This window comes from Pseudophryne corroboree, chromosome 7 (assembly GCF_028390025.1).
Source record: "Pseudophryne corroboree isolate aPseCor3 chromosome 7, aPseCor3.hap2, whole genome shotgun sequence".
Lineage (NCBI taxonomy): Eukaryota > Metazoa > Chordata > Amphibia > Anura > Myobatrachidae > Pseudophryne > Pseudophryne corroboree.
In genome coordinates this window covers 374,601,408-374,615,797 of record NC_086450.1, presented here as the reverse complement: position 1 = coordinate 374,615,797, position 14,390 = coordinate 374,601,408, and the positions used below count along the sequence as shown (strand labels likewise).

The 14,390-nt window shown below is 48.2% G+C and overlaps 1 protein-coding gene across 2 annotated transcripts in view; it reads right to left on the bottom strand.

The window, feature by feature from the left end:
- DNAAF5 (dynein axonemal assembly factor 5) overlaps positions 1 to 14,390 on the bottom strand; it is a 241,225-nt gene that overhangs the window by 212,661 nt on the left and 14,174 nt on the right. For both annotated transcript variants that reach the window (XM_063934513.1, XM_063934514.1), the window contains exon 2: positions 13,587 to 13,771. In XM_063934513.1, coding sequence (XP_063790583.1) covers positions 13,587 to 13,771 — 185 coding nt within the window. The remainder of the gene's footprint in view (positions 1 to 13,586; positions 13,772 to 14,390) is intronic.

Below are 14,390 nucleotides of genomic sequence, written 5' to 3'. Positions count from 1 at the left end.
TACAGGATAAACAGCGAGTCAGATTTTCTGACTCCAGCCGTCCTGGAAACATATATTTTCAGGGCCCTGACTACGTCCAGCAACTTGGAATCCTCCAAGTCCCTAGTAGCCGCAGGCACCACAATAGGCTGGTTTAAGTGAAATGCTGAAACCACCTTAGGGAGAAATTGAGGACGAGTCCTCAATTCTGCCCTGTCCGTATGAAAAATTAGGTAAGGGCTTTTATAGGATAAAGCCGCCAATTCTGATACACGCCTGGCTGAAGCCAGGGCTAACAGCATTACCACTTTCCATGTGAGATATTTTAAATCCACAGTGGTGAGTGGTTCAAACCAATGTGATTTTAGGAATCCCAAAACTACATTGAGATCCCAAGGTGCCACTGGAGGCACAAAAGGAGGCTGTATATGCAGTACCCCCTTGACAAACGTCTGAACTTCAGGAACTGAAGCTAGTTCTTTTTGGAAGAATATCAACAGGGCCGAAATTTGAACCTTAATGGACCCTAATTTGAGGCCCATAGACAGTCCTGTTTGCAGGAAATGCAGGAATCGACCCAGTTGAAATTCCTCTGTAGGGGCCTTCCTGGCCTCACACCACGCAACATATTTACGCCAAATACGGTGATAATGTTGCACAGTTACATCCTTCCTGGCTTTGATCAGGGTAGGGATAACTTCATCCGGAATACCTTTTTCCTTCAGGATCCGGCGTTCAACCGCCATGCCGTCAAACGCAGCCGCAGTAAGTCTTGGAACAGACATGGTCCCTGCTGGAGCAGGTCCTTTCTTAGAGGTAGAGGCCACGGGTCTTCCGTGAGCATCTCTTGAATTTCCGGGTACCAAGTCCTTCTTGGCCAATCCGGAGCCACGAGTATAGTCTTTACACCTCTCCTTCTTATGATTCTCAGTACCTTGGGTATGAGAGGCAGAGGAGGGAACACATATACTGACTGGTACACCCACGGTGTTACCAGAGCGTCCACAGCTATTGCCTGAGGGTCCCTTGACCTGGCGCAATATCTGTCCAGTTTTTTGTTGAGGCGGGACGCCATCATGTCCACCTTTGGTTTTTCCCAACGGTTCACAATCATGTGGAAGACTTCTGGGTGAAGTCCCCACTCCCCCGGGTGAAGATCGTGTCTGCTGAGGAAGTCTGCTTCCCAGTTGTCCACTCCCGGAATGAATACTGCTGTCAGTGCTATCACATGATTTTCCGCCCAGCGAAGAATCCTTGCAACTTCCGTCATTGCCCTCCTGCTTCTTGTGCCGCCCTGTCTGTTTACGTGGGCGACTGCCGTGATGTTGTCCGACTGGATCAATAACGGCTGACCCTGAAGCAGAGGCCTTGCCTGACTTAGGGCATTGTAAATGGCCCTTAGTTCCAGGATATTTATGTGAAGTGACGTTTCCATGCTTGACCACAAGCCCTGGAAATTTTTTCCCTGTGTGACTGCTCCCCAGCCTCTCAGGCTGGCATCCGTGGTCACCAGGACCCAATCCTGAATGCCGAATCTGCGGCCCTCTAGGAGATGAGCACTCTGTAACCACCACAGGAGAGACACCCTTGTCCTTGGAGACAGGGTTATCCGCTGATGCATTTGAAGATGCGATCCGGACCATTTGTCCAGCAGATCCCACTGAAAAGTTCTTGCGTGGAATCTGCCGAATGGAATCGCTTCGTAAGAAGCCACCATCTTTCCCAGGACCCTTATGCATTGATGCACTGACACTTGGCCTGGTCTTAGGAGGTTCCTGACTAGGTCGGATAACTCCCTGGCTTTCTCCTCCGGGAGAAACACCTTTTTCTGTACTGTGTCCAGAATCATCCCTAGGAACAGCAGACGTGTCGTCGGAATCAGCTGCGATTTTGGAATATTTAGAATCCACCCGTGCTGTCGTAGTACTACTTGAGATAGTGCTACTCCGACCTCTAACTGTTCTCTGGACCTTGCCCTTATCAGGAGATCGTCCAAGTAAGGGATAATTAAGACGCCTTTTCTTCGAAGAAGAATCATCATTTCGGCCATTACCTTGGTAAAGACCCGGGGTGCCGTGGACAATCCAAACGGCAGCGTCTGAAACTGATAGTGACAGTTCTGTACCACAAACCTGAGGTACCCTTGGTGAGAAGGGCAAATTGGGACATGGAGGTAAGCATCCTTGATGTCCAGAGACACCATATAGTCCCCTTCTTCCAGGTTCGCTATCACTGCTCTGAGTGACTCCATCTTGAACTTGAACCTTTTTATGTAAGTGTTCAAGGATTTCAGATTTAAAATGGGTCTCACCGAGCCGTCCGGCTTCGGTACCACAAACAGCGTGGAATAATACCCCTTTCCCTGTTGTAGGAGGGGCACCTTGATTATCACCTGCTGGGAATACAGCTTGTGAATGGCTTCCAATACCGCCTCCCTGTCGGGGGGAGACGTTGGTAAAGCAGACTTCAGGAACCGGCGAGGGGGAGACGTCTCGAATTCCAATTTGTACCCCTGAGATACTACCTGCAGGATCCAGGGGTCCACTTGCGAGTGAGCCCACTGCGCGCTGAAATTCTTGAGACGGGCCCCCACCGTGCCTGAGTCCGCTTGTAAGGCCCCAGCGTCATGCTGAGGACTTGGCAGAAGCGGGGGAGGGCTTCTGTTCGTGGGAAGAGGCTGTCTGCTGCAGTCTTTTTCCCCTTCCTCTGCCCCGGGGCAGATATGAGTGGCCTTTTGCCCGCTTGCCCTTATGGGGACGAAAGGACTGAGCCTGAAAAGACGGTATCTTTTTCTGCTGAGAGGTGACCTGGGGTAAAAAGGTGGATTTCCCAGCCGTTGCCGTGGCCACCAGGTCCGATAGACCGACCCCAAATAACTCCTCCCCTTTATACGGCAATACTTCCATATGCCGTTTGGAATCCGCATCACCTGACCACTGTCGCGTCCATAACCCTCTTCTGGCAGAAATGGACATCGCACTTACTCTTGATGCCAGAGTGCAAATATCCCTCTGTGCATCTCGCATATATAGAAATGCATCCTTTAAATGCTCTATAGTCAATAATATATTGTCCCTGTCCAGGGTATCAATATTTTCAGTCAGGGAATCCGACCAAGCCACCCCAGCACTGCACATCCAGGCTGAGGCGATTGCTGGTCGCAGTATAATACCAGTATGTGTGTATATACTTTTTAGGATATTTTCCAGCTTCCTATCAGCTGGTTCCTTGAGGGCGGCCGTATCAGGAGACGGTAACGCCACTTGTTTTGATAAGCGTGTGAGCGCCTTATCTACCCTAGGGGGTGTTTCCCAACGTGCCCTAACCTCTGGCGGGAAAGGGTATAATGCCAATAATTTTTTAGAAATTAGCAGTTTTTTATCGGGGGAAACCCACGCTTCATCACACACCTCATTTAATTCATCTGATTCAGGAAAATCTACGGGTAGTTTTTTCACACCCCACATAATACCCTTTTTTGTGGTACTTGTAGTATCAGAAATGTTCAAAACCTCCTTCATTGCCGTGATCATGTAACGTGTGGCCCTACAGGAAAATACGTTTGTTTCCTCACCGTCGACACTGGAGTCAGTGTCCGTGCCAGTGTCTGTATCGACCTGAGGTAACGGGCGTTTTATAGCCCCTGACGGTGTTTGAGACGCCTGTACAGGTATTAACTGATTTGCCGGCTGTCTCAAGTCGTCAACAGTCTTTTGTAAAGTGCTGACACTATTACGTAATTCTTTCCATAAGACCATCCAGTCAGGTGTCTACTCCCTAGGGGGTGACATCACTAACACAGGCAATTGCTCCGCCTCCACACCATTTTCCTCCTCATACATGTCGACACAACGTACCGACACAGCACACACACAGGGAATGCTCTGACAGAGGACAGGACCCCACTAGCCCTTTGGGGAGACAGAGGGAGAGTTTGCCAGCACACACCAGAGCGCTATATATATATATATATATATATATATATATATATATAGGGATAACCTTATATAAGTGTTTTTCCCTGATATAGCTGCAATAATAAGAATTCACTTACCGATAATTCTATTTCTCATAGTCCGTAGTGGATGCTGGGAACTCCGTAAGGACCATGGGGAATAGCGGCTCCGCAGGAGACTGGGCACAAAAAGTAAAAGCTTTAGACTAGCTGGTGTGCACTGGCTCCTCCCCCTATGACCCTCCTCCAAGCCTCAGTTAAGATACTGTGCCCGGACGAGCGTACATAATAAGGAAGGATCTTGAATCCCGGGTAAGACTCATACCAGCCACATCAATCACACCGTACAACTCGTGATCTGAACCCAGTTAACAGTATGATAACCGTAGGAGCCTCTGAAAAGATGGCTACCAACAATAAACAACCCGATTTGTTTGTAACAATAACTATATACAAGTATTGCAGACAATCCGCACTTGGGATGGGCGCCCAGCATCCACTACGGACTATGAGAAATAGAATTATCGGTAAGTAAATTCTTATTTTCTCTGACGTCCTAGTGGATGCTGGGAACTCCGTAAGGACCATGGGGATTATACCAAAGCTCCCAAACGGGCGGGAGAGTGCGGATGACTCTGCAGCACCGAATGAGAGAACTCCAGGTCCTCCTCAGCCAGGGTATCAAATTTGTAGAATTTAGCAAACGTGTTTGCCCCTGACCAAGTAGCTGCTCGGCAAAGTTGTAAAGCCGAGACCCCTCGGGCAGCCGCCCAAGATGAGCCCACCTTCCTTGTGGAATGGGCTTTTACAGATTTTGGCTGTGGCAGGCCCGCCACAGAATGTGCAAGTTGAATTGTACTACAAATCCAACGAGCAATCGTCTGCTTAGAAGCAGGAGCACCCAGCTTGTTGGGTGCATACAGGATAAACAGCGAGTCAGATTTTCTGACTCCAGCCGTCCTGGAAACATATTTTCAGGGCCCTGACTACGTCCAGCAACTTGGAGTCCTCCAAGTCCCTAGTAGCCACAGGTACCACAATAGGTTGATTCATGTGAAACGCTGAAACCACCTTAGGGAGAAATTGAGGACGAGTCCTCAATTCCGCCCTATCCGAATGAAATATCAGGTAAGGGCTTTTATAGGATAAAGCCGCCAATTCTGATACGCGCCTGGCTGAAGCCAGGGCCAACAGCATTACCACTTTCCATGTGAGATATTTCAAATCCACTGTGGCAAGTGGTTCAAACCAATGTGATTTTAGGAACCCTAAAACTACATTGAGATCCCAAGGTGCCACTGGAGGCACAAAAGGAGGCTGTATATGCAGTACCCCTTTGACAAACGTCTGAACTTCAGGCACTGAAGCCAGTTCTTTCTGGAAGAAGATCGACAGGGCCGAAATTTGAACCTTAATGGATCCTAATTTTAGGCCCATAGACAATCCTGCTTGCAGGAAATGTAGGAAACGACCCAGTTGAAATTCCTCCGTAGGGGCCTTCTTGGCCTCACACCACGCAACATATTTTCGCCAAATGAGATGATAATGTTTTGCAGTTACATCCTTCCTGGCCTTGATCAGGGTAGGGATGACTTCATCTGGAATGCCTTTTTCCTTCAGGATCCGGCGTTCAACCGCCATGCCGTCAAACGCAGCCGCGGTAAGTCTTGGAACAGACAAGGTCCCTGCTGGAGCAGGTCCTTCCTTAGAGGTAGAGGCCACGGGTCCTCCGTGAGCATCTCTTGCAGCTCCGGGTACCAAGTTCTTCTTGGCCAATCCGGAGCCACGAGTATCGTTCTTACTCCTCTCCTTCTTATGATTCTCAGTACTTTTGGTATGAGAGGAAGAGGAGGGAACACATATACCGACTGGAACACCCACGGAGTTACCAGAGCGTCCACCGCTATTGCCTGAGGGTCCCTTGACCTGGCGCAATATCTGTCCAGTTTCTTGTTGAGACGGGACGCCATCATGTCCACCTTTGGTTTTTCCCAACGGTTTACAATCACTTGGAAGACTTCTGGATGAAGTCCCCACTCCCCCGGGTGGAGGTCGTGTCTGCTGAGGAAGTCTGCTTCCCAGTTGTCCACTCCCGGAATGAACACTGCTGACAGTGCTATCACATGATTTTCCGCCCAGCGGAGAATCCTTGCAGCTTCTGCCATTGCCCTCCTGCTTCTTGTGCCGCCCTGTCTGTTTACGTGGGCGACAGCCGTGATGTTGTCCGACTGGATCAATACCGGTTGACCCTGAAGCAGAGGCCTTGCTTGACTTAGGGCATTGTAAATGGCCCTTAGCTCTAGTCCTGAATGCCGAATCTGCGGCCCTCTAGAAGATGAGCCTTCTGTAACCACCACAGGAGAGATACCCTTGTCCTTGGAGATAGGGTTATCCGCTGATGCATCTGAAGATGCGATCCGGACCATTTGTCCAGCAGATCCCACTGAAAAGTTCTTGCATGGAATCTTCCGAATGGAATCACTTCGTAAGAAGCCACCATTTTTCCCAGGACTCTCGTGCACTGATGCACTGACACTTGTCCTGGTTTTAGGAGGTTCCTGACTAGCTCGGATAACTCCCTGGCCTTCTCCTCCGGGAGAAACACCTTTTTCTGGACTGTGTCCAGAATCATCCCTAGGAACAGTAGACGTGTTGTTGGAATCAGCTGTGATTTTGGGATATTTAGAATCCACCCGTGCTGACGTAGCACTACCTGAGATAGTGCTACTCCGACCTCTAACTGTTCCCTGGACCTTGCCCTTATCAGGAGATCGTCCAAGTAAGGGATAATTAATACGCCTTTTCTTCGAAGAAGAATCATCATTTCGGCCATTACTTTGGTAAAGACCCGTGGTGCCGTGGACAATCCAAACGGCAGCGTCTGAAACTGATAATGACAGTTTTGGATCACAAACCTGAGGTACCCTTGGTGAGAAGGGTAGATTGGGACATGGAGATAAGCATCCTTGATGTCTAGAGATACCATATAGTCCCCTTCTTCCAGGTTCGCTATCACTGCTCTGAGTGACTCCATCTTGAATTTGAACCTTTTTATGTAAGTGTTCAAAGATTTTAGATTTAAAATTGGTCTCACCGAGCCGTCCGGCTTCGGTACCACAAACAGCGTGGAATAATACCCCTTTCCCTGTTGTAGGAGGGGTACCTTGATTATCACCTGCTGGGAATACAGCTTGTGAATAGCTTCCAATACTGCCTCCCTGTCGGAGGGAGACGTTGGTAGAGCAGACTTCAGGAACCGGCGAGGGGGAGACGTCTCGAATTCCAATTTGTACCCCTGTGATACTACCTGCAGGATCCAGGGGTCAACTTGCGAGTGAGCCCACTGCGCGCTGAAATTCTTGAGACGGCCCCCCACCGTGCCCGAGTCTGCTTGCAGAGCCCCAGCGTCATGCTGAGGACTTGGCAGAAGCGGGGGAGGGCTTCTGCTCCTGGGAAGAGGCTGCATGGTGCAGTCTTTTTCCCCTTCCTCTGCCCCGGGGCAGGAACGAGCGGCCTTTTTCCCTCTTGCCCTTATAGGGACGAAAGGACTGGGTTTGAAAAGACGGTGTCTTTTTCTGCCGAGAGGTGACCTGGGGTAAAAAGGTGGATTTTCCAGCCGTTGCTGTGGCCACCAGGTCCGATAGACCGACCCCAAATAACTCCTCCCCTTTATACGGCAATACTTCCATATGTCGTTTGGAATCCGCATCACCTGACCACTGTCGCGTCCATAACGTTCTTCTGGCAGAAATGGACATCGCACTTACTCTAGATGCCAGGGTGCAAATATCCCTCTGTGCATCTCGCATATATAGTAATGCATCCTTTAAATGCTCTATAGTTAATAATATACTGTCCCTATCCAGGGTATCAATATTTTCAGTCAGGGAATCCGACCAAGCCACTCCAGCGCTGCACATCCAGGCTGAGGCGATCGCTGGTCGCAGTATAACACCGGTATGTGTGTATATACCTTTTAAGATATTTTCCAGCCTTCTATCAGCTGGTTCCTTGAGAGCGGCCGTATCAGGAGACGGTTACGCCACTTGTTTTGATAAGCGTGTGAGCGCCTTATCTACCCTAGGGGGTGTTACCCAACGTGCCCTAACCTCTGGCGGGAAAGGGTATAGTGCCAATAATTTATTAGAAATCAGCAGTTTTTTATCGGGGGAAACCCACGCTTTATCACACACCTCATTTAATTCATCTGACTCAGGAAAAACCACTGGTAGTTTTTTCACACCCCACATAATACCCTTTTTTGTGGTACTTGTAGTGTCAGAAATGTTCAATGCCTCCTTCATTGCCGTGATCATGTAACGTGTGGCCCTACTGGACATTACGTTTGTCTCGTCACCGTCGACACTGGATTCAGTATCCGTGTCAGGGTCTGTGTCGACCATCTGAGGTAACGGGCGTTTTAGCGCCCCTGACGGTGTCTGAGCCGCCTGAACAGGCACTAATTGATTTGTCGGCTGTCTCATGTCGTCAACAGTTTTTTGCAAAGTGCTGACATTGTCACGTAATTTTTTAATTACTACCATCCAGTCAGGTGTCGACTCCCTAGGGGGTGACATCACTAACACAGGCAATTGCTCTGCTTCCACATCATTTTCCTCCTCATACATGTCGACACAATCGTACCGACACCCAGCACACACACAGGGAATGCTCTGATAGAGGACAGGACCCCACTAGCCCTTTGGGGAGACAGAGGGAGAGTTTGCCAGCACACACCAGAGCGCTATATATATATATATACAGGGATAACCTTATATAAGTGTTACTCCCTGTTATAGCTGCTGTATTTATATATTAGCTGCCAATAGTGCCCCCCTCTCTGTTTTACCCTGTTTCTGTAGTGCAGGACTGCAGGGGAGAGTCAGGGAGCCGTCCTTCCAGCGGAGCTGTGAAAGAAAATGGCGCTTGTGTGCTGAGGAGAAAGGCTCCGCACCCTTCACGGCGGCCTTTTCTCCCGCTTTTTTTCAGGAAACTGGCAGGGGATAAATGCATCCATATAGCCCAGGAGCTATATGTGATGCATTTTTTTTAGCCATATAAGGTTTTTATATTGTTTTTATTGCGTCTCAGGGCGCTCCCCCCCCAGCGCCCTGCACCCTCAGTGACCGGAGTGTGAAGTGTGCTGAGAGCAATGGCGCACAGCTGCAGTGCTGTGCGCTACCTTATTTGAAGACAGGAACGTCTTCTGCCGCCGCTTTCTCCGGACCTCTTCGCTCTTCTGGCTCTGTAAGGGGGCCGGCGGCGCGGCTCCGGGACCCATCCAGGCTGAACCTGTGATCGTCCCTCTGGAGCTAATGTCCAGTAGCCAAGAAGCCCAATCCACTCTGCAGTCAGGTGAGTTCGCTTCTTCTCCCCTTAGTCCCACGATGCAGTGAGCCTGTTGCCAGCAGGACTCACTGAAAATAAAAAACCTATTTAAACTTTTACTTCTAAGCAGCTCAGCAGAGCCACCTAGCTTGCACCCTTCTCGTTCGGGCACAAAAATCTAACTGGAGGAGGGTCATAGGGGGAGGAGCCAGTGCACACCAGCTAGTCTAAAGCTTTTACTTTTTGTGCCCAGTCTCCTGCGGAGCCGCTATTCCCCATGGTCCTTACGGAGTTCCCAGCATCCACTAGGACGTCAGAGAAATATATTTATCTGCCAAATTAGTGCCCCCCCTCTCTTGTTTTACCCTGTTTCTGTAGTTCAGGACTGCAGGGGAGAGTCAGGGAGCCTTCCTCCAACGGAGCTGTGAGGAAAAAATGGCGCCAGTGTGCTGAGGAGATAGGCCGCCGAAAAGGGGGCGGAGCCTTTCTCCCGCTTTTTTATGGAAAAATTGGCAGGGGTTAAATGCATCCATATAGCCCAGGAGCTATATGTGATGTATTTTTTGCCAAAAAAGGTGTTTTTATTGCGTCTCAGGGCGCCCCCCCCCAGCGCCCTGCACCCTCAGTGACCGGAGTGTGAAGTGTGCTGAGAGCAATGGCGCACAGCTGCGGTGCTGTGCGCTACCTTATTGAAGACAGGACGTCTTCTGCCGCCGATTTTCCGGACCTCTTCAGTCTTCTGGCTCTGTAAGGGGGACGGCGGCGCGGCTCTGGGACCCATCCATGGCTGGGCCTGTGATCGTCCCTCTGGAGCTAATGTCCAGTAGCCTAAGAAGACCAATCCACTCTGCACGCAGGCGAGTTCGCTTCTTCTCCCCTTAGTCCCTCGGTGCAGTGAGCCTGTTGCCAGCAGGTCTCACTGAAAATAGAAAACCTAAAACTAAACTTTTTTCTAAGCAGCTCAGGAGAGCCACCTAGACTGCACCCTTCTCGTTCGGGCACAAAAATCTAACTGAGGCTTGGAGGAGGGTCATAGGGGCGGAGGAGCGAGTGCACACCAGGTAGTCATAAAGCTTTTACTTTTGTGCCCAGTCTCCTGCGGAGCCGCTATCCCCATGGTCCTTTCGGAGTCCCCAGCATCCACTAGGACGTTAGAGAAATTATATATATATATATATATATATATATATATATATATATATATATATATATATATATATATATACACACATACATACACACACACACACATACATACATACTAGGGTCTCAATCTCTGCTGATAAGGTACCTGTCCACTCTGCTACAGCGCTATAAACCCATGCCGACACAATCGCCGGTCTGAGTAGTGTACCAGAATGTGCACGTTATCTGCAGGATCCCTGAGGATAGCTGTTAAGTCAGGGCTACCTTTTGGGCAAACGTGACACCGTAGGGGAAGATTCCCATCATATCCTGGCCCTAGTACGGAAAGGATACTCCCTGAGAATTCTTTGTGGGAAACTGCAGTCTCTTGTCTGGAGATTCCCGCTCTTTTTCATCATGAGAGGAGGGAAATTTACCTCAGCTTTCTTCCCCTTAAACATGTGTACCCTTGTGTCAGGGACAGATGAGTAATCAGTGATATGCAAATCATCTTTTATTACAATAATCATATATTGAATACTTTTCTGCCATTTTGGCTTTAACTTTGCATTATCGTAGTCGACACTGGAGACACACTCCGTGTCAATATCAGTGTCTATTATTTTGGATAGTGATCATTGAGAGACTCTGAAGGTCTCTGCGACATAGGGACAGACATGGGTAGATTCCCTGTCTGTTCTCTAATCTTTTGTGCAATAAATTCACCTTAGCACTTAATTACACATATCCAAACAGGTGTCGGTGTTGTCGACGGATACACCCTCACACACACATTTGCTCCATCTCCTCCTTAGGGGAGCCTTTTACCTCAGACATGTCGACACACACATACCGACACACCACACACTCAGGGAATGCTCATCTGAAGACAATTCCCCCATAAGGCCCTTTGGAGAGACAGAGAGAGAGTATGCCAGCACACACCCCAGCGCTATTAACCCAGGAATAACACAGTAACTTAATGTTAACCCAGTAGCTGCTGTTTATATTGATTTTTGCGCCTAATTATGTGCCCCCCCTCTCTTTTTACCCTCTTCTACCGTGTAACTGCAGGGGAGAGGCTGGGGAGCTTCCTCTCAGCGGTGCTGTGGAGAAAAACATGGCGCTGGTGAGTGCTGAGGAAGAAGCCCCGCCCCCTCGACGGCGGGCTTCTGTCCCGCTTAAATATACATTTACTTGGCGGGGGCTCATACATATATACAGTGCCCAACTGTATATATGCTAAACTTTTGCCAAAGTGGTCCCAATTGCTGCCCAGGGCGCCCCCCCCTGCGCCCTGCACCCTTACAGTGACCGGAGTATGTGAGGTGTGTGTGGGAGCAATGGCGCACAGCTGCAGTGCTGTGCGCTACCTCAGTGAAGACCGGAGTCTTCTGCCACCGATTTCGAAGTCTTCTTGCTTCTCATGCTCACCCGGCTTCTGTCTTCCGGCTCTGCGAGGGGGACGGCGGCGCGGCTCTGGGATCGGACGACGAGGGTGAGATCCTGTGTACGATCCCTCTGGAGCTAATGGTGTCCAGTAGCCTAAGAAGCAGGACCTATCCTTCAGAGAGTAGGGCTGCTTCCCTCCCCTCAGTCCCACGATGCAGGGAGTCTGTTGCCAGCAGAGCTCCCTGAAAATAAAAAACCTAACAAAATACTTTCTTACAGCAAGCTCAGGAGAGCTCACTGAACAGCACCCAGCTCGTCCGGGCACAGATTCAAACTGAGGTCTGGAGGAGGGACATAGAGGGAGGAGCCAGAGCACACCAGAATCTAAAATCTTTCTTAAAGTGCCCATGTCTCCTGCGGAGCCCGTCTATTCCATGGTCCTTACGGAGTCCCAAGCATCCACTAGGACGTTAGAGAAATCATATATAATTTTTTTTTGTTCTTCCAGGTCATATGTCCGCACCCCCATAAGTAAAGCTGTAAGCAGAGGGGTGCTCCTGAAGGTCACCAGAATTATGTCGACGTTTCAACCCAACAGGTCTTTCTCAAGACAACCATAGGAGACATCCGTTCAGCATGCCAGAATGACTGATTCTGAGCACCTGATATATGTAAATTGAGTTTACATAACACTATGGGCGGTATTCAAAGGATCACGCCCAATCTCCTTTCTAAAGTGATCCCAGTTATCACGCCCACCGTAATCAGGTTTAGCTGCTAAAAGGGTTGGGCGCCCTCGCTACACCAGGGGTAGAGAGCGGAAAGGATTATACCACGCCGTCCGCAAAAACAGAACGGGTGTGGCAGGGGGTGAAAAGAATTGAATATCGCCCTATTTCTCTCAATAAAATAATTCAAGTTATGTTCATAAGGAATAAAACTACAGCAAACTAGTTATCTTACAAATCACCATCAGAATGGCATTAACACTACTGTACAAAAATATATTTTGAAGGACACATCACAACTAAGATTATCTAGCCTATCTATGGGGGGAATTCAATTAGTCACGGTAATTTTTTTGGCAAATAAAAAAAAAATGGCCCTTTTCACGATTTTTTTATTTTGCCAAATGGTTTTTCGGCCAATTCACTTAACGCCCTTTTTACGGAAAGCAAAACACACAGGATCCAGTATAAGTTGCCGGATCCATGGGTTTTCGGTTGTAAAAATAATGGGCCTAATTCAGAGTTGATCGCAGCAGCAAATTGGTTAGCAGTTGGGCAAAACCATGTGCACTGCAGGGGGGCAGATATAACATGTGCAGAGAGAGTTAGATTTGGGTGGGTTATTTTGTTTCTGTGCAGGGTAAATACTAGCTGCTTTATTTTTACACTGCAATTTAGATTTCAGTTTGAACACACCCCTCCCAAATCTAACTCTCCCTGCACATGTTATATCTGCCCCCCCCCCCCCTCCCCTGCAGTGCACATGGTTTTGCCCAACTGCTAACAAATTTGCTGCTGCGATCAATTTGCTTACCCCCAATGTCACTTATCGGGGATTTTGTTTCTCATGTCTCTGGGCAGGTGAAACAAAATCCCAGACAATGCTGGCTATCAGAAACAATTGAATTACCCCCTCCCGTCCGGGGATCAATTAGTTGCGGTAATGTACCGATGTACAGTGGCTAATTGAATTCCCCCCATATCTTAAAAGAGGTTGTAGAAGATCAGCAGCTACAAACATTTACGTCCCTCCAATCAGTAATCTGCATTTCCTCTCTGTGAAACCCCACACTACCTACCGGAGGAGAGTCATCAAAAAGTCTTTGTGCCAGGTGAGACAGTACATCATCCACAGACTTCCCGTTGCCATACTGTATAACAGCACCTGTTGCCTGAATAACTGCTACACGGACTTTCGAATGCTGATGTGAAATGGTTTGCATAAGTGGTTTAATTAGAGATTCTGCCTGCAAGTGAAAATGTTCTGGAAAAAAAAGCAAAAACAAAAAATAACAATACACATATAATAAATATATATATATATATATATATATATATATATATATATATATATATATATATATATATATATATATATACATACATACATACATACATATACATATATATACATATATATATATATATATATATATATATATATATATATATATATATATATATATACACACACACACACACACACACACACACATCCCATCCACGTGGGATAAACACAAACAAGAGAATTTTATTCACAAACAGCTACGTAAATATATGCATGCATTGCATATTCTATAATATACCACTTTCCCCCAAACATACTGGACTACAATTGTGATGACAAAGCTGTGACCTGCTGCCGCTGCTTTATTGAGTGCAAAAAATAAGAATTTACTCACCGGTAATTCTATTTCTCGTAGTCCGTAGTGGATGCTGGGAACTCCGTAAGGACCATGGGGAATAGCGGGCTCCGAAGGAGGCTGGGCACTCTAGAAAGATCTTAGACTACCTGGTGTGCACTGGCTCCTCCCACTATGACCCTCCTCCAAGCCTCAGTTAGGTACTGTGCCCGGACGAGCGTACACAATAAGGAAGGATTT